At 49.0% G+C, this 20461-nt stretch overlaps 1 protein-coding gene across 2 annotated transcripts in view; it reads right to left on the reverse strand.

The window, feature by feature from the left end:
* PIK3C2B (phosphatidylinositol-4-phosphate 3-kinase catalytic subunit type 2 beta) overlaps positions 1–20461 on the reverse strand; it is an 86151-nt gene that overhangs the window by 47664 nt on the left and 18026 nt on the right. Inside the window, exon 1 of one of the 2 annotated variants that reach the window (XM_030561522.1) lies at positions 7201–8133. In XM_030561522.1, coding sequence (XP_030417382.1) covers positions 7201–8133 — 933 coding nt within the window. Of the gene's footprint in view, positions 1–7200; positions 8222–20461 lie in introns of those variants that run through there. The other variant, XM_030561521.1, reaches the window with a different exon arrangement.

A 20461-nucleotide genomic window follows, 5' to 3' on the forward strand; every position in this document is an offset into this window, starting at 1 on the left:
GAGATGCAAAGATTTCTGGGTGTGCATCTCAGGGTTCATAGCATCACAGCTCACTTGGTCACTCTGGGCTTGCTTTCACTGAGCATTGTGGGACAACTTGGCCAGCCCCATGAGAGTAGGGTGACCAGATAGCAAATGTGAAAAATCGGGACGGGGGTGAGCGAGTAATAGGAGCCTATATAAGAAAAAGTTCCAAACATCGGGCCTGTCCCTATAAAATCGGAACATCTGGTCACCCTACATGAGGGATTGTGGGCAAAAGTGATAGAGGCCTGGGAAATTCATCAGCCAGCCAGACACAAGCTGGTGTGGTGTTACCGCCATTTGCACTGAAATTCTGAGTATTTTACCAGTAAAAAAGTACTCCCCCACCCCATCCCTTTTTCCCCTGGTCAGCCCCGATTTTCCACTGGAAACAAAAGTGACCAGGGGAGGAGGGGAACTGAAACACTGAAACTAAAAATAAGTTTCAGTTTTTGTTTCACTGAAAAACAGACAAAAATTTAGCAACATTTTTTGAATAAAATGAAAACTTTTAATTTTATTTACAATTTTTGTGGGAAATGTTGCATTTTCTGACCAGCTCTAATAGTGATGAACTGCAGAACTCATTGCTTCTGGATATAAACGAAGGCAAAGAACTAAAATAGTTTAAAAATAAAGGATCTGAGTTTTATGGTAGCCTTTCAACCCTCATGCTTCAGGGCATAAACCAGCCACTAACAGATGGGGTCAGGAAAATACTTCTCCTAAGGACAGGTGGTTCCATAAATGTCCATTACGGGGTTTCATGTGCCCTCTTCTGAAGCAGCTGTGCTGGCCACTGTCATGGATGAGATATGGGTTACCAACTTTCTACTCACACAAAACTAAACACTCTTGCCCTGCCCCCTTCCTCCGAGGCCCCATCCCCTGCTCACTCCATCTCCCCTCCCACTGTCGCTTGCTCCCCCCACCCTTACTTGCTCATTTTCACTGGGCTGGCTCAGAGGGCTGGGGTGCAGGATGGAGTGAGGGCTCCGGCTTGGGATGCAGGCTCTGGGGTGGGGCCAGAAATGAGGAGTTCAGGGTGCGGGAGAGGGCTCCAGGCTAAGACAGTGGATTGGGATGCAGTAGGGGGTTAGGGCTCTCATTGGGGGTGTGGGCTCTGGGGTGGGGCCAGGTTTGGGGGGTTTGGAATGCAGGAGGGTGCTCTGGGCTGGGATCAAGGGGTTCAGAGGGTGTGAGGGGGATCAGGGCTGGGGCAGGGGGTTGGAGGTGGGTGAGGGCTCCAACTGGGGGTGTGGGCTCTGGGGTGGGGCTGGGGATGAGAGGTTTGGGTGCAGGAGGGTGCTCTGGGCTGGGACCGAGGGGTTTGGAGGGTGAGAGGGGGATCAGGGCTGGGGCTGGGGCAGGGGGTTGGAGGGTGAGGGCTCCTCCTGGCAGTGTGGGCTCTAGAGTGGGGTTGGGGATGAGGGATTTGGAGTGCAGGAAGAGGATCAGGGCTGTAGCAGAGGGTTGGGGCACAGGGTGCAGTCTGAGGGCTCTAGCTGGGGTGCGGGTTCTGGGGTGGGGTTGGGGGGATTGGGGTGCAGGAGGGTGCTCCAGACTGGGACCTAGGGGTTTGAAGGGCAGGAGGGGGATCAGGGCTGGGGCAGTGGGTTGAGGCATGGGAGGGGGTGAGGGTGCAGGTTCTGGGCGGCATTTACCTCAGGCAGCTCCCAAAAGCAGAGGCATGTTCCCTCTTCAACTCCTATGTGGAGGTGTGGCTAGGCAGCTCTGCATGCTGTCCCGTCCACAGATGTCGTCACACAGCTCCCATTGTCTGTAGTTCCCAGGCAATGGGAGGTGCGGAGCCAGCGCTTGGGGTGAGGGCAGTGTGCGGAGCCCCCTGGCTTCCCCTATGCCTAAGAGCCAGAGGAAGGACATGTTGCTGCTTCCAGGAGTCACGTGGACCCATGGCAGTCAGGGAGCCTGCCTTAGCCTTGCTGTGCTGCCGACCGGACTTTTAAGGGTCCGGTCAGCAGTGCTGACCAGAGCCGCCAGGGTCCCTTTTCGACCAGGCATTCCAGTAGAAAACCAGACACCTGGCAACCCTAGATGAAATATCAAGCTAAGTAATCCATTAATCTGATCTGATATAGCTATTCTGCCTCTCTGCCATACGAAGTTTTGGTGTCACTCTTACCACCAGTCTGAGTGATGGCACACTGATGACACGGAGAGGATGTATGCACTTTCTTTGATGATGCCCAAAGGCTGGACGTATAAGGGACAGCATAGCTACTCTGCTGAGACAGGATTTATACTTTGGAGGTTAACAGAAGGGGATATGAAACATGCTCACATACACGTCTATTCTAGGGGCAAAGTGGAGCAAGAAATGGAGTCAGGACTCTTGGATTCTATCCCTGACACTAATTTGGGTCCAGTATCTAGGGTGGATTTTCAAATGTGCCTGTTAGTCTTGGGTTCCCAGCTGGAGACACATTGGCCTGAATTGAAGAGGTGCTAAGCTACATGCAGGCACCTCTGAAAATCTACCATGTTGGGCATCCAAAAACTGAGGGCACTTGAAATTTTAGGCTTCTAGGCCTTGGTCAAGTTCACACAGTGAGTCAGTGGCTGAGCTGAGCAGGGAAGCCAGGAGCTCAGGAATAGGGTGACCAGACAGCAAATGTGAAAAATCGGGACGGGGTGGGGGTAATGGGAATCTATATAAGAAAAAGACCCAAAAATTGGGACTGTCCCTATAAAATCGGGACAGCTGGTCACCCTACTCAGGAATGCCAGTCTTCAGTTTTGCTACAAGACTATGCTCCCACCAGCAGGCTTTGGAGCTGCTCAGCTGGAGGATGCTAGAGAAATGCAGAATGTTATTACTACTGAACACACAGGGCATCTCCTACATGGAGTGTAATAAACGATATTTAGCTAACACACCAGAGGCTAAATCCTCCAACCTCATAAACGACCCTGTGTGTTACTGGATCCGCACAGAGGGGATTAAAAGCTGCCTTTCCTTAGGGGAATCTTCAGCTGGCATAGGACCAGCATCCCAGTACTCCCGGCCACCGGATGGAGATGCTCTCTGCTGGCATAAGTTAGAACAGTTCTCAGGCTACCCTCACTTGTGCTGCGGGGCAGTTTAGTCTCCAGCAGCACAGCGGCCTGGGAAAGGGCAAGTTGGCTGGCACAAAGCCGTCTGTGTCCCCCCAAGTGCCATAGAGCCTTGGGCTTGGCTTCACACTTCAGGTATAAGCCTGTGAAGTAAGCAGTTCATCCCACCTTGTGCACCAGTACAGTGAATGCTACAAGTGGCTACACAATTATTTTCAAGGTGTTAATACAAAGACAGAGAAGGGGAAGAGAATCAGAGTCACAGCAACTAGAGATGGAAAAGCTTTGGCAGGTCCCATCTGACCAGTGCAGAACAGTTCCTCGTGGAGCATTTTCAGCACAACGGTTAGTCACAGATTCATGAGTACAAGGCCAGAAAGGACCACTGTGATCATCTAGTCCAGGGGTCAGCAACCTTTCAGAAGTGGTGTGCCGAGTCTTCATTTATTCACTCTAAGGTTTTGCGTGCCAATAATATATTTTAACCTTTTTAGAAGGTCTCTTTCTATAAGTCTATAATATATAACTAAACTATAGTTGTATGTAAAGTAAATAAGGTCTCAGAATGTTTAAGAAGCTTCATTTAAAATTAAATTAAAATGCAGAGCCCCCTGGACTGGTGGCCAGGACCCAGGCAGTGTGAGTGCCACTGAAAATCAGCTTGTGTGTCGCCTTCAGCACCCGTGCCATATGTTGCCTACCCTTGATTTAGTCTGCCTCCTGTATAATACAGGCTAGAGAACTGCCCCATAATCATTCCTTTGAACCAGAGCAGATCTTTTCGTCTATTTGTAAAAGAGTCAAGCAAAGAGGCCTCCACTGCTATCCTAGTGGTGACTATTCCACAGGCCTATATTAGTATTTGTACTACGGTAAAGCCTAGCAGCCCCAAATAAGATCAGAGCCCCTTTACGCTAGGCGCTGTACATACGCATAGTAAGAGACAGTCCCTACTTTCAAGAGCCTGTCATCTAAACAGACAAGATGGAGAATGAGGCAAAGTGACTTGCCCAGTGTGAAGCAGCAAGGTAGAGGCAGGAATAGACCACAAATAGCCCGGTGCCCTCCCATCTGGACTACGTGGCCTCTCCGTAGAAATAAAGCACATCCAAACATCAAAAACTAATGAAGAAACTTCCTGGTGCTTCAAACCATGAAACAAAAGGAACATCCCCCAAACGGGTTTGCATTCCAGCATGGGCCCCCATTTTCCTACCACCTGTTTAAAATCTCTCTCCCCCCTCCCTCCTGAATGCCAGCTGGGCATGCAGCAGCCTGCCAAGTGCCACACTCAGTCTCGCGCTGTGCGTGCGTGTGCATGCATGGGTCTCAGAGCCTCACTCGCTCGTTCTGAGCAGACAATGGGCCCACTGTCAGAGAAATTAACCCACCGAAGAGCGAAAGGGAGGGAGAGAAAGGGGGAGAACACAACTGCCGCTAAAGACTATTTTAGTGCTCTTTCATGATTAGTTTCTGGCTCCGATTAAACAGAGAGTGACTTACATAACCCCCACCAGCAGTCCCCAGCTGCATCTTTCACTGACGGAGGAGAGGGGGGTCCTGCAGGACTTAAGAGGGAAGGCGACTTCACTTGTATTTATATCCCTCTGGTCCTGGAGGCATGGTTCTGTGCATCACATCCGAGAAGGATTCTCACGGCCACCCCCACCCCCCCAACACACACATTCCCTGATTAGCAGCTGATACCATGTGCTGGGGTGTGGAGGGGATATCCCCAGCCACAGAGTCTTGGGAGGAAATGTGCTGCAGCCCCCTTTCCAGCAGGAATCCTGCTAGGACAGCACCAGGAAGGGCCCAGGAATATATATATATTTTAAAGGGGATGGCAGGGGAAGAAAGCTAGGTTGGATCCAAAGGATATTTTGGTACCCTCCTCCGCCCCAGCAGGAAAGCAGTCACACTGCTGCTTACAAGGAGACTCCAGTCTCTTTCCTGAGGATCTTGTGACATTTCACAAGCTGTTAGCCTCGCTACCGGGAAGAGCAGATAGAACAGTCAGGGCTGGAGACGGAGATCCTGCTTGGCTGGGGAAGGCTTTTGCTGGACACCACTTTTAGCTTAGACTTTCCCCCAGACCTTATAAATAGCACAAAGAGTTGTTATCTCCAGGGCCGCAGTTCAAGGAAGCACATGGACGCCTGTGTCACAACGACCAGCAGCAAAGTATGGGCAGTGCCAAAGTGCCCTGGTCAGAAACTTTGTTTGTTGGGGTAGCAACCCAAATCAATAGGGATGGATTCCCGAATGATCCTGGGCAGATTTTAAGAGGCATCATAGGTCTGAGTGCTAGAGACCTGCAGCTGAGTCTTAAAATCAAGGTCCTGAATGCTGGTGGTCAATGGCCCGTCAAGGCCACATGGCAATTTTGCAGCAATAAGGATCCTGGCATTCTGTGACGAAAGGTTTAGCATCACTGGGCATGGTGTACCTGCGGGGGGGGGGGAGGGAGAGCAGGTGCAGATGGGGGGAAACGACTCTCAGAGCTCAGGAGTGTTCCCTAGACCAGTGCTTGTCAAACTGGCATGCGGAGCGCTTTGCTCAAGGTCTGCACAGACCCAGCTGATCACAAGATGCCAGCTCCTCTTCCTTCATTCCAGCTGCCATAAGTATAGGAAACACTTCTCCCCTATTGCTTTCTGATGCAAGCAATGGCTGTAGTTGCCCTAGGGAAGCTATGCAAGTGCAAATGGCAGGGGAAGTAGGTGATGGCAGATGAGAGGGGAGGGAATTATGAGACCACCTCTTGCTTTAGCTACAGCTCACACTAGGGAAGAGTTTGAGAATCCTTGCCTTGCCTAGCCCAGATGTTGCCTGAGCTGAAAAGAGAGGGATTCGGTGCCTGTGCACGAGGTCTCTAGCATCTGGGCGGATCATTTCATAGCAATATCACTGTCACAGAATTTGCATTTCCTCACTCTGATCTACCCTCCGGAAGGGTTAAGGCCACAGCCTCATGATCCCATGCCTCCTGGGTAATGTGTTTGCAGGAAAGGGATCTTACTGACGCCCCCAGGGAAAGGGACCAGAGCCAATGCACAGACATCTTTAATAAAGATGCATAAACAACACGTTGGGCAACACAGAATGACACAGGGAGCCAGAGTCAAGCTGGTTTCCCTACAGTAGTCAGAGGACAAAGGGAGGGGAGAGAGAGACACACACAGATTATTTGCATGAAGAGAGAAGCCTGAGGAGGTCAGGCTGTCTCTGTGCAAGGCCACATCCCAGCTCCTCTGGTATGCATCACTTCCCTGGCTCTTGCTGCCTCGCACTCATTACATCTGCGCCCTGGCCATCTATTCTAGTAGACCATCCTCCAGCAGCAGGCCTGGCCTCAGTTGTGCGTAGTGCTAGTTCACAGACAGGCCATGAGCCCTGCCCTACCGAGCCAGCACCCGCTTCCCCCATTGATCCCTGCAAATGGAGCCCCATCAAATCCCTTGGGCCTTGGACTCCTCTTCACCTCCTGCCCTGCCCCCTGTCCCTACAATATGGGGGTCTACCCGCCAGATCTCAGTTCTGTTGTGTTCTCTCCAGTTCTTCCAGCAAGGCCTCCCTCACACACCTGAACACGGCCCAGCCCCCATCTATGGTGATGGTAGAAGGGGTGAGGGCTCTCTACAGGTATGTCTATACTGAGCACTAAGCTGGGCTTGAGACCAAGCCCACCTTCCATCCGCACACAGATCTGTCTGACTAACATTAGCAAGAACTCATTTTGCATTGTGGATGCAAGTCAATTCACAGATCCGAGTCAGAAGTGGTGCAGTATGGATGTGTTTGTGCAGCTGAGACACAGGTCCAGCAATTGTCAACACAGGTTTACAGTGCAGTGTGGACTCTCAAATATGCTTGGAAACACTGAGTCCACAAGCATGGGTCCTTGGACCCAGGTTTACAATGTAGTGAAGACAACCCTGTAAGGCTGCTAATGGAGGTGTAACCCACTCCTAATTGAATCCTAGAGGTCAAGCTTAGAAAGGGCAGTTGTGAACGGGTAGGAGCAGCCTAGGATTGGGGTGGGGTTCACACCTGCTTCTCTCAGCCCAGCCTCTAAGGAGAAAGCCAAAAGCCTCTTACCGGATCCACGGAGATCCTGCGGTTCTTGTTGGGTGCCATGTTCTTCCGGTTGCCAAACTTAGAGACGTAGGTCCTGGGAGGGACTTGGGGTGGCATGGTCTTGCTCCGAGCCACTGGCTTTCCAGTGGTCTCCTTCTCAAAGATGCTCCTGCCTTCCTTCCAGCCCCAGGTGGCCTCTCTCAGCAGATCCGTGTCATAGGTGGACTTCAGGTTGAGACGGGTGATGGCGTCATTGATGCCGTCGTAGTCCATGGTGCCATAGGGGTCTTCCTCCGAAATCCTGCGGGCCAGCAGCTTTCCATCAGACAGCTCGTGGGCTGAGGAGAACATGTTGATGTCTCTGGGCTGAGGTCCTTTGTAGGACAGTGAGGAGCTTTTGAGGGAAGAGTGATTCACCTCAGAGGAGTTCCAGATGGAGAGACGAGGGGGCAGCGGGGGAGGGGAGAACTTCTTGGGGGAGCCATCTTGGCCCGAGGTCCCGTTGAGTGGCTCGCTGAGGAAGTCTTCCCCCGAGCCATCAAAGATGTACAGGTAGTCACTGGCGAGAGGGCCCTTCAGCCAAGGCTGGTTCTCCAGCTCTGGTGGCGGGACAGATGAGGTAGAGTTGTTGGTGCCAGGAGCTCTCGAGCTTTCTTGAACCGAGAGGGAGTTGTAGTTGAGGGTGGGGTCCGAGCCAGAGAGACCTCGCATTAATTTGATGCTGTGGCAGTCATTCCTGACAGCGGGTTTGTTGTAATCCAGAGCCGGGTCATCCCAGGAAATGAGGGAGCTGTCATTGTTTTGCTTGGCCTGACTCTCCTCCTTGTCCTGCCTCAGGCGGGACAGAGCATCATACTCCATCTGTAGGGCTTCAGCCAGAGCCAGCTCCTTCGGGCTGATCCCCACTGACTCCAAAGACTTCCAGTGCTCTCCATTGCCTCTGGTTGCAGACATCTCTCAGGGGAACAAGTGCCAGGGACCAGCTGCTACTTCCTGCTGGGCTCAGGGGTTAGGAACAAAGACATACTGCACCACCAGTGACCTGCAGGAAAGAGCAACAGAGATAGGGTCAGCATACCAGCACACTGGCTACTGCTTCACCAAAGGCTTAGCTATAATAAGGATGTTGCTTTTATACAGAGCCTGACTTTCAGAAGTACTGAGCACCCACAACTCTGATCAGAGACAATAGGACAGCCTGGTACCCAGCACTTCTGGAAATCAAGCCCCTGTAGTCCTGGAACCTATAGCGTTCTCCTGCTCTGTGGCAGTAAGAGAATGAAGCAGAATCTCAGGATTACTCAATGGCACTCACTTCCCCTTGCCTCCCAAAGTGCTGTCCAAATTAACTGATCCCACAAACCGTAGCGGTGATTTTAGATGGAGGGATTGCTGAGTGGAGGAGAGGCCTAATGCATTCTAACCCTCGAACACTGTGGATTCAAAACTTTGACTCAGACAGAAGTATTATTGGTTATCCACTGCAAATGGATTTCCATCTCCGCTGCAAGCTCCTTGGGGCAGGATCAGCCCATGACTCTGCACAGTGCTCAGCACGATGCGGCCATGATCTCAGGCTGTGTGTTATTACATTGTGATAGCTCTCTTGATGCAAAATCCTAGGGCGGGGACAAGGCAGACGTAGCTTTTATCTCACCAAAGGTAGCTGAGGCCAACTCCAGATGGAGGAGATGGGGTGACCTCAACTAGCTACATCAAGGTAAAAACTACCAGAGTCCTGGTCTCCATTACCTTGTTGTAAAGACACACCTTTTGTGCAGTGAAGACTTGGCCCCCATGCGCTCCCTCCATACAAATAATGAAATGGCTGAGAAGGCTACCTGAGCATCTTAGATAATCCCGGCTCTCCCACAGTTACAGAAAGCCACTATAATGGAAGGGAAACGTAACAAGGCCACTGGAGATTCTGGGTTGGCAGGGTTTCTATTAATCATTATAATCAATGTACAACGTGGGCCTGAATTTCCTCTGCTTCACCCTGTACATTGCTACCAAGTCACAATGGCCACTCAGGGAATCCTGTCTTATAACTTTAGACTTAAGCTAAACCCTTCGGCCTGGGTGAAATCTCATGGCTGAGATTGTTCAAAACCACCTGTGGGATCCGGACACTCAGTTCCCAATTGTATTAATGGGAACTAGGCATCCACTTTTTTTTAAGGGCAGGTTGAATGATCTCAGCTAGTTGGCTCCGTATTGGCTGGAATGCACCTCGCATACTTGCGGTGCTCTATGTTAACCGAGACTAATCAAAGCCAATAGCTAGTGCAGGCTGCTCCCAAGCATGCTGAGCAGTTTGCATGACACGCTCCTTGGATTGCAGAGCCTTGAAAATACAATTTACTTTCCCAAGTTCAGATGTGAAAGAAGGAGGTGAAGGCGGGGGCGGGGGAGGTAGATGCAAACCACCTTCCTCCTTCTTGGCCCCAGCCCAAAACATCTAAACCACAGTGACCACAGAACTCTATAGTGCAGAGCCAGATTCCCCTTTTCCTCCAACTGATCTGATGCCCTGGAACTCCGCTCGCAGAAGTGCAGACCGCTGAGGTCTCTGCCGGCCAACACGCCGACATTGCTCAGAGGAAGGATATTTCACCTCCTCTTCCCTTCTTAGCAAAATAAATAACTACATGGATGTTAAACAGCAGAATGGAGTGAGACCAAACCTCGGGAGACACAGGCATCCGGATTTTTTAATCGCTAGAGCTGACGGCCAGCTCAGCATTTTCATTTCTCCAGTTGAGAGAGTCTAGCTCTTGATTTTCGTAAGGGGAAAGGCAGAGGATCACTAACAGAGAGACTGCCATGAAATAGAGCTGTACTTTATCCACACACTCACAGCTCTGCAAGGAACAGCATTTGCGGGTAGGTTAGTAAAGTTTTGAAAAGGGAGAGTTGGATATTTTCCCCTTTAGCCTGATTTCTGGGGCATGTGGAGAAGCAACTGAGAGAGAGAGAGAGAGAGAGAGAGAGAGAGAGAGAGAGAGAGAGAGAGTGTGTGTATGTGTGTGTGCGCGCCCACACAACTTCTACTGGATGGAATCAGAGATGTTCATTTGTGAGTCATAAACCTTATACTGCTGTTAGCTAACAGAGATTCTCCTTTTGTGGAAGCAGTAGAGGCCTGTACTTTTGGAACAGATCTGAGCTCTGTCCCCATTGCCTCCATGAAGGGGTACCGTACATGGACAGTTAGGACCTTTTACACTATTTTTTCAGGGATTATAGGAAACCATGTCACAGAAAGCTCTGGGCCTCTGAATGAGTCATTCTAGCTAATAAAATCCGTGCACATTGTATGTCCCTTTCCATGCTGGGACACCACATGGCTAACCATCGCTTTTACGGCTGGGTGCCAGTGAGTCACAGGATGGTCACTCCACACTCCACCCAATGGAACTGGGTATTTGGATGGTAACATGGGACGGTCACGTTCTGATGGGAGAGCATTCCCCGTGTGTCACCCTGTCCCTGCCATCCCATCCCACCCCAGTTCCAAAGACATGTCGATGGGACCACTGGAAGGTGCAGGTGCTCATTATGGGGTGAGAGAGTGCTGCAAGTCATCTGAAAAGAGAACAATCCCTGACCACTTTGGAGACAGACAGACAGCTTCTTATTGCAATGTGCCCATCAGAAGCCTGGGAACAATACTGAGTTTTCATTCTACATCACTGTCATCCAAGTTTTACTACATCCCATTTCTCCTGTGTATAAATTGGCCTCCAATGTACCACCACAGCAATGAGTTTCATTTTGGAGGTGCTAATTAGCCAGCATAGAGGAAACACAGCACCTACAGTTTCCCTAGTTGCAAGCCCAGGAGGTCTCCATCTCCAAATCCATGGTTCCATAGTACGGGAGACACTTTCTCACAGCTACATACCCCATAGGGTTGATGTTTTGCTCCCTGGATCTCCTCAGGGTCATGAGGAAAAATTTTCTTGGAAATCTCATTGCAGCATAATTCAGTAAAATCAAATAGCAGAGGCTCCACTTCAGAGGGCAAAGGCCTGTTCCGTGCACCTGCACATAAAAATGTACATGCAGTTCCACACACACATCAGGCAACAGAGCTGGCAGGCAGGTAGGGCATTAGGCACCTGAGCTACGTCCAATCATGCTAATTGCATGCACATTTCTTGCACCCAGACCTCAGCTTTGCATTGCTGCAAATGTGGCCCACCCTCTGAAAGAGAAGCATCATGGTGTCAGTTCGTTTCAGGCTGATGGGGTTTCTAGGAGGAATAGAAGTCCAATTCTCCTTTCACTTCCAGTAGGTGTAACCCCACTGACTTCAATGGAGTTACTCACTGAGAGAATCAGGCTCAAGGGATCCAACGTTCCACTGCAGGATGCCTTTCTCAATGAGAGGGGTCTGCTCTCAAGACTCCTCCCCAATAGTCAACCAGAGTGCCACACACTTTAACAGGAACAGACTGCGTTGAACAAAGGGGCTGGCTGCCATCTGCATCGGAAACAAAGTGACCATCGTTCTGTGGGTGCCAAGCTCTGGGCGTATGAATAGGAGGCAGTAACACAGCACCACTCCCTCTGCCCAGAGAAACCCGGCCAGCTAGCAATTAACAGCAATGGGAAGAGGGGGCCAAATGTCAGCAGGAGACAAACCCAATGAAAAATATAAGGCAGAGACTGAAATGAGGCTGAAATGATCTCACACCCTGCGTCAGACGGGGAGGACAAGGTTAGGAGAGGTCTCCCTCTGGACGCCCCAGCACAGCAGTGAAGTCACATCTTGGAAATTTCCCCTTAGAGCTCCTGAAAAGCAACCAGAGGTGGAGGAGGGGAAATCTGGCAATGCCTGCGACCATATGCCAAAAGTATCAAGGATACTTGGGAGCAGTCCAGGGATATAGTCTGAATTTCAGGCGCTGCAAACTCTGGTCAGGGGGAAGCTGCAGCAAAGAAAGTGGAATGGGTGTGGGGGTGCAGGGAGAACCTGTCCTGGTGGCAGTTCAGTGTAGTCTGCGCTGTCCTAAGAGGCAGGCAGGTGCACCAAGATGAGAGAAGAAGAGAAAGAGAGAAGAGCTGTAAAAAGAGGGAGAAAGAAAAGAAAGAGCGTGTGCACGCTCATAGGTCAAATACACACACACACACACACACACACACACACACACACACACACACACTCATTCCCCTTCCTGGACCCGGCTTCTCAGTGCCCTGCAACTGACACGGACAGAGCAAAGCAGCTTCCTGGGCACGTGTTTAAGCCTTCCCTAGTGGCAGACAAGCCTTCCCTGTCCCCACAAGATTCCTTGCTGTGGTTAGCGATGCTCTGGCAGGATTTCCACTGAGTTATTGCTGGCCGGCCGGCACTGCGCTGAGGGCTAGGCTGACCCCAGTTGGCCAGGCTTCCCTGTGGCCTAAACAAAGAAACCCACAGACGCACGACTACAGCACGAGAGGCTTCAGCGACGCTGTGAAGCCCTGCCTGGGCTGCTGTTCACAGATCATTCCTACTGTGGGGACAGCTAAGGGGTGCCGAGAGGTGGTCAGCCACCGCAGGTGTCATTTATCCAGACTGTAGGTACTGCAAGCCTCCCTAACATGTGGGGCCTGTCGTGTGCGGCTCAGCCTTGAATCAGAATAGGGTGACCTGATAACAAGTGTGAAAAATCGGCACAGGGGGTGGGGGGAGGGTAATGGGAGCCCATATTAAAAAAGCCCCAAATATTGGGACTGTCCTTATAAAATTGGGACATCTGGTCACCCTTAACTGGAATGACCCCCTCAGGGTGTCAGAGAGGAGTTCAGTCTCCACAGCCTGCCCAGGCTTTGGTGCCTCTGCTGAGATGATGGGGTTGGCTTTTCTGAGGTGGGCACCTGTCCACTGAGAACTGGACCAAGACTTGCCATTCTCATTCCCTATACAACCATCAGAGAGAAATGACTTTTGGTCACCACCAACCTGAGCTTGATTCAGACCAGTGACAGAGGACTGAAGGGCTCCATATCTCCTTCCCATCCAGCCCCCTACAAGTCAGCTAGAATGAATTAGTCTGCTGGCAGCCACAGCCTATTCTTCCTGCCTGCGGTAACGCCGTGGCACAGAAGAGGTGTATCAAAATCAGATGGGTAATGAGAACCGATGACAACAGCGATATTGAAACCCCAACACCTTTGCCAGCGTGGGAGTGGGCCGCCCAGGCGAAGCGAGCTAGTCAGTGACACAGAGCAAGGCACCGCCTGCTCCTGACTGAGGGCTTGTTTCCTGACACACAGGCGCTAGATTATCCCATTGCTGCATGTGTTTCAGAGAATCTGTTTGTTCCCTCTGCCGCCCACGTGCCAGAGTCCTTTCTTCCCATAACGTGCTGCTGAGTGCAGAGTTGTTCAGATATTTTCTGTCATATTGTTTTTAAACGGAAAATGGCTTTTCCACAAAACAGATGTTCACTATGAAAACGTTCCATTTCTGTCGCCAATTTGGGGGTCGGGGGGGGGAGAGAGGGGTTGTCGAAAAATCGAAATCACAGATTCCTAGATGCCAAGGTCAGCAGGGACCATTGTGGTCACCTAGTCTGACCTCCTGTAGGACACAGGCCAGAGAACTGCCCCACAATAATCCCTAGAGCAGAACTTTTAGAAAAACCTTAAATCTTGATTTAAAAATTGCCGGCGAGGGAGAATCCAGCACAACTCTTTGTAAATTGTTTCAGTGGTTAATTACTCTCCCCGTTTAAAATGTATGCCTTATTTCCAGTCTGAACTTGTCTAACTTCCATTTCCCGCCACCAGCTCATGTTATACTTTTCTCTGCTAGATGGAAAAGCCCATTAAAAAATATTTGTTCTCCAGGCAGGTATTTATAGACTAATCAAGTCACTCCTTAAACTTTCTTTTTGTTAAGCTAAACTGACTGAGCACTCTGAGTCTATCACTGTAAGGTGGATTTTCTAATCCTATAATCGTTCTCATGGCTCTTCTCTGATCCCTCTCCCATTTCTCAAGCCCCTTCTTCAATTGTGGGCACCAGAACTGGACACAGGAGTCCAGCCACTGTTGTACCACTGCCAGCTCCTGAGTCCTGAACATTCTGGGGCTTTGGCAACTGAAACGTGTTCAATTTTATAGCGAAGAACAATTGGGTATTTGGGTGAAAACCTAAAAAAAATGCCAGGAAAACTGTTGATCAAAAAAAGACTGTTTTGTCCCTGTTTTTCACTGGAAAAAACATCATCCCCGCCAACTGTAGTTGAGCATTTCTGAAACAATATGTGAGCCAGGCACAGAAGTGTCAGATGAGCAGCCAGGAATCTGGATGCTGATCTGAATAAGAGATGGGCAGAACTCCATCAGCTTTCACTAGCAATGGGTGAGTGGGGAGGTAAAGGAACCATCGTAATTGGCGTGTAGCAGAGAAGGAGATGTTACACTATCAGGAGTGCCTCATTTGTGCCAGGGGCTGATCCCCGGCACCTCTAGGCTTGGCAGTTCAGAGCCCCAGCACCTCTGGGCTTGGCAGTTCAGAACCCCGACACCTCTAGGCTTGGCAGTTCAGAGCCCCAGCACCTCTAGGCTTGGCAGTTCAGAGCCCCAGCACCTCTGGGCTTGGCAGTTCAGAGCCCCAGCACCTCTAGGCTTGCAGCATCGGTTATAAATGTAAAAAAATGACTTGAGCCCCAGCACTTAATTGCTTGAGCCCTGGCACCTCTTTTGTTACAAATTAAGGAGACTACAGGTAGACTCTTCGTGCAAATTAGTTGTACTGCTGTCAGGTAAGAGCTCCTGGAGGACGAGCATGATCTCATTACACACGCTGCCTGCCCTCCTCCCAGGCTGTGGGGTGGCACCAATCAGGCACATACGCTTCAGACGAAGCACAGTGTGAATGAATATGCAGGGGAGAGTGGGATACGGTGGTCAGAAAGACAGGGCTAAAACCTGCTTGGAGCAGACCTCTGAGTCACAGCCAGGTGCGGTGATGAACTGCCTGCACTCAGACTTGGTGTTGAAACAGGAGAGAGAACAGCAACCCTTCGAGAAATCCACTTGAAACCACAGAGCTAGGTCATGCCACATGCATGAGGACTGGAGAAAAAACTCCCTCCTGCAGCCAGTTACCTGGCCATGAAGAGGATGATTTAGTTCGGGATTGGTCCTGCTTTGAGCAGGGGTTGGACTAGATGACCTCCTGAGGTCCCTTCCAACCCTGATATCCTATGATTCTATGATTGTGTTAGATGCAAGTGACATAACCAAGAGAGTGGGGCAGACCATATACCCCAGCTCCCTAGACTCCAGTGGCTTTCTATGGATGCCTTCTTAAAATAGTTTATGTAGCAATTTCCCTCTACTGCTGAGTCATAAGCAAATGCAGAGCTGGGTTAGTAAGATCAGTGTAAGAGTGACTGCCTTTCTGTGGGAGGTGGGAGCCCTGTACATGCACATGTGTGTGGGCAACAACAGAGGATAAAGGGAACTGAAAAGCCACATAAAAAGCTGTTCTAACGCCATCTGTGTGTTCTGGTTGCCCCAGCATCTTTCCTGGTCACCCTCTAGACCTCAGCTAAAGCAGTGCTTAGTATTTATCTGAAGACACCCTGCACAGGCCCAGCAGCATGAGACAAAACTGGGTGGATTGATCCAAAGCCCATTGCACACAGTGGAAAAAACTCCCAGCGGCTTCAGTGGCCTTCAGATCAGGCCCAGTGAGATCTCACAAAAAGAATCAAGAGAGGACATGCTCCTGAAAGAAGTGGGGGGGATCAACCCAGTCACACCTGCCCTCACAGCAGAAATGTATGGCACCATCTCTTGTTTCACTACGATGCTCTGGAGTAGAGCTAGTTGGGAATTTTTTGACAAAATGTTTTTCACTCAAAAATGCCAATTCATCAAAACCGAAACTTTTCACGGGGAAAGGGTCAGTTCTGGTGAATTTTTTGACTTGAAAAAGTTTTTGCAAAACATTTTAAAATTGTCCAAGTGTTTCAATACGGAATTATTTAGTTCAAAAAGGGATTGTTTTGAGCAAGTCCCCTGGCCTATGTTCTATGGGAATCAGACGAGATGATCACACCAGTCCCTCCGGGCCTTGGAATCTATGAACAGAATGAAAAAGTCCAGGCTTCTGGTTCCAAACAACTTTTTGTTTTGAAATTTAAGGTAATTATAACATCCAAAAGAACTAAATAAAAAGTTATCAAATGAAAGGAAATATTTCAAAATTACGGAAAAATTACTACTGGCCCAAACTGAAGGATTTGGGCTTTTTTTCAGATTTTCAGTTCATAAACATTTTCAAGATTTTGATTTGTAGTCCTGATTTGAGAAAGGACAATTTTTTGATGTCTCAGAAATTTTCGCAGATGAGAAAACCATTTCCTGTTGCCTGTACTCTCTGGTGGCATTTACAAAGCACAGACAGCAGAATGAGGTATTTGAGGGCTGCTTTCAAAAGCTAACCATGAACAGGTGAAATTCACCCCTGCACAGAGGGCCAGAGTGAGGCCTAAGTACCAGGAAAGTGTTCAGCATAATGCTGCTTCAGTCCTGTGCAGGCAAAGCCCTCTGCATAGGGGTAGATCTGATCTTTTAAAAGAAGGTGGCTCTAGACAAGTAACCGTTAGGGTATGGCTACACTTGAAATTTCAAAGAGCTGCTGCGGCAGTGCTGCGGGAGCGCTGCCACGGCAGCGCTTTGAAGTGTGAGTGTGGTCGAAGCGCCAGCGCTAGGAGAGAGCTCTCCCAGCGCTGCACGTAAACCACATCCTCTACGGGTGTAGCTTGCAGCGCTGGGAGCCGCGCTCCCAGTGCTGCGGCACTGATTACACTGAGGCTTTGCAAGGCTGTATCTTGCAGAGCTCACGGGGGTGTTTTTTCACACCCCTGAGCGCGAAAGTTGCAGCGCTGTAAAGTGCCAGTGTAGCCATGGCCTAGACATGGGAACTAGCTCCTCCACCACTAACTCCCCTGCTTGCCCCCCATGGAAAGCCAATGCCTAAGATATTCAAGCAAGTTTTGCACTGCCGCAGAGATGGACTAGAAAGTCCAATGGGTCTTTTTGCACCTCCCATTTCCATTTGTTCTCTCCAAGGGTATGGCTACACTTACAGTTGTACAGTGCTGGGAATTACAGCTGTCTTCGTATAGCTGTGTAGGGAAAGTGCAGCAGTGTGGCCACACTGACAGCTACCAGTGCTGCAGTGTGGCCACATTTGCAGCATTTGCAGCACTGTTGGGAGTGGTGCACTGTGGGCAGCTATCCCAGCGTTCAAGTGGCCGCAACATGCTTTTCAAAAGAGGGGAGTGAGGGGGAACGTGGGGGAGAGAGAGAGAGTGGATTTTTGGATGTGTCAGCTCCCTGCTGCAAGTTCTAAGGACCGGAACATACACATCACCAACCTGCAATCAATTTAAAAGTTTGGAGCCCTTGCCCCATCCCTCTCTTATTCACTAAATGCAAATTATGCACTCCTAAATAGCCTTCAGATCACATAAGCAGCTGCTCAACACGGACTCGCCCCTCCCCCTCTGCCGTGTGACTTCTCTCTTCAAGCAAACAGCTGTGAACCTTCCAGAGCAATTCCCCTGCCTGCCTCCGCTCGCTGGAGCAAACAGGAACTGTGTTTGTTTTTTAGATAAGCAGCTCGGGGGAGCTCGGCGTTCGGCCATTCTTCCGGTTTGTTGTGAGCAGGCATTCTGGGATACCTCCTAATACCCTGGAGGCCAATAACAGCGCTTTTGGTGGCCACACTTGATGAGCAGCGCTGCATCACCAGTGCTGCAATCGTTACACCCCAGGCAGACCAGGTGTACAGCCAGCGCTGCAGCCAGGGAGTTGCAGCGCTGGATGTTCCTTGCAGGTGTGGACAGTTACTAAGCTGCAGCGCTGTAAACCCACCACCAGCGCTGCAACTCTCCAGTGTAGCCAAGCCCCAAGTCTCAGCTCTGCTGAAAATGCCTGTCATTTGCCTTGCTCATTCTTTGCCAGTTAGGTAAGCATCCATCTGCATTTTCATTAGAAAATCCCTCTCCTCTCAAAAATCTATTAAAAAAATTACATAGGTCCAAAATTTGGCTGGTGAGGTCTCAGTCTAGGAGTGAAAGGAGCTGGAACCCAACTGCAAAGGAACAGAGAAGAACAATTTTTTCCTCAATAAAAAATAATACTAAAGGAATAGATTTCTTTGAATTTCCTGGCATTTGTCCGGGTCACGTCAGATCTAGGAGAGCCTTTAAATCCACACGTTCTGTGCCCCCCTCTTAAAGAATTGCTTTCGAGTGCTTGCATATTACCATGCAGGCCTGTGGCATGGCTGAGAAGGGATAAGTGCTTAGGGTGAAATTCACTCCTGTGCACTGAAATCAGTTGCAAGCCCTGTGGTTAAAGTTTAACCCCATTTCCTGTTTGGCATCCTGGCAGCTCAGAGCACAAAAGAGACCAAGCCTAACAACGTATATTTAAATCTCATAGCAGCAGCACACGCACAGCGTTATTGAGATGCCCCAATGGAGTTTATTCCTAAACTTTCACTGACTAACAACTTCTGGGAAATAAAGACAAAATAGCCCATGCTACTATTCAGCTCTTTACATAATCAAAGCATGTTGCAAATATTCATTAAGCTGGTGTGGGAAAAAACCCAAACCTGTTAACGAGAGCAAGGCCCTGAGCCCACAAAGCATAGCAATGAGGAGTCAGATTGGGCTTCAGTAGAATTACTTGCATGCTTAAAGTTAAGCGCACGCCCAAGTGCTTTGGAAATTCAGCATTTTAGGACCCCAGTCTAAGGTCTCCATATTTAGTGTTGCCAACTCTCACAATTTTCTCATGACTCCTGCAATAGTTGGTGTTTCTCTTAAATCACCAGTGCCTGGAGTCATGTGATTTAGGTGAGACTCTCAGCTGTCATTTATGGGAAAAGGTAGCTCCTAGCCCTCCTGGGTGTAAGGAAGATCTTGAAAACATGAACCCTAAAGGCTCAAAGCCCAGAAGGCCAACAATAAGAGCTTAAAATGTATAATTCAAAACAAAACAACACAACACCTCATGATTTTTAAGCCAATCTCATGATTTTGGACCATCATGAGTTGGCAATAATGCAAGTCCTTGCTATTTAAAACACCAGCCAGGGCTAGGCAAGTAATGGCAAATACACTCTTTGTGTCCAGGAACTGAAGAAACTTTTTCATCTCACAGCTGTAGTTTTCTTTTGACAAAGTTTGAGGTTTAAGTCCCATTTTCGTCTGGTGTGTATATACACAATTAGCATAATTGCACAATTCCTGCTAGCACTTCCCTGTGTAACCATGTCAGAGTGGCCAATGGCATTTTTAAAGAGATCCACAGATAAATTTAACCCCTGGAAAGATACATGGTTAAACAGACAGGCTCGGGAAAAGGGAGAGGAACGGGAGATTTTAGTGTGGGGTTTCAAAATCCCATCTTTCAAGGTCTGGATATTGGTGATTTTCACCAAATTTATTTTTCAAATACCAGAGCAGCCGTATCCACCCACAACCTTCCATGGATGAAAATAATCAACAGCAGCATTTAGTCTGAAAACAAGCAGATGGGATTTTAATTGAACAACAATAACAATAAAACTCTTCTGAAAAATTATAAAATGCGATTATGTCAATTTGGGTTTTAAACATTTTGGATCAAATCCAGTCCTGGTGTGAACTGGTGCAACTCCAGGGACATCACTGGAGTTCTGTTCATTTGTAGCTAGGATGAATTTAGCCCTTCATGTTTAATATTCTTATTGCAATTCGAACGCAATTGCTCTGGGCCACCGGAGGGTGGGGGGAATTATCACTGGAGCTTTAAATAAGCTTGTCGGCATGCAAAAGTTGTACAGCTTTAACTACAATGGTATAGTTAAAGCAATACAACTCCCTGAGTGTGGACGTAATTTTACTGGCATAAAAATGTGTATACCAGTATAACTTATTCTTGAACAGGAAGGAGAATGAGCTATGCTGGTATGAGGCATCTTTATAATAGTATAGCTGCATCCTTCCTACAGGTTGTACCGATAACTATTCCAGTTAAAAAACTAACTAACTAAATAAAAATCATCCTCGCTAATAGTTCTACCAGTACAAAATCTGTATAGAGAGCAGGTGCAATGCTCTTATTTATGTCATAAAAGGCAGTTGTTTACTAAGTACCAGCTGATCATGAAGAAAAACATGTTTACTGAGGTTTCAAAGCTACTGAACATGTATATTTATGAGAGGGTTGTTAAACTGGAACGAATTGGTGTCACTTACAATTCCCTGATTGA

Source organism: Gopherus evgoodei, chromosome 4 (assembly GCF_007399415.2).
Source record: "Gopherus evgoodei ecotype Sinaloan lineage chromosome 4, rGopEvg1_v1.p, whole genome shotgun sequence".
Lineage (NCBI taxonomy): Eukaryota > Metazoa > Chordata > Testudines > Testudinidae > Gopherus > Gopherus evgoodei.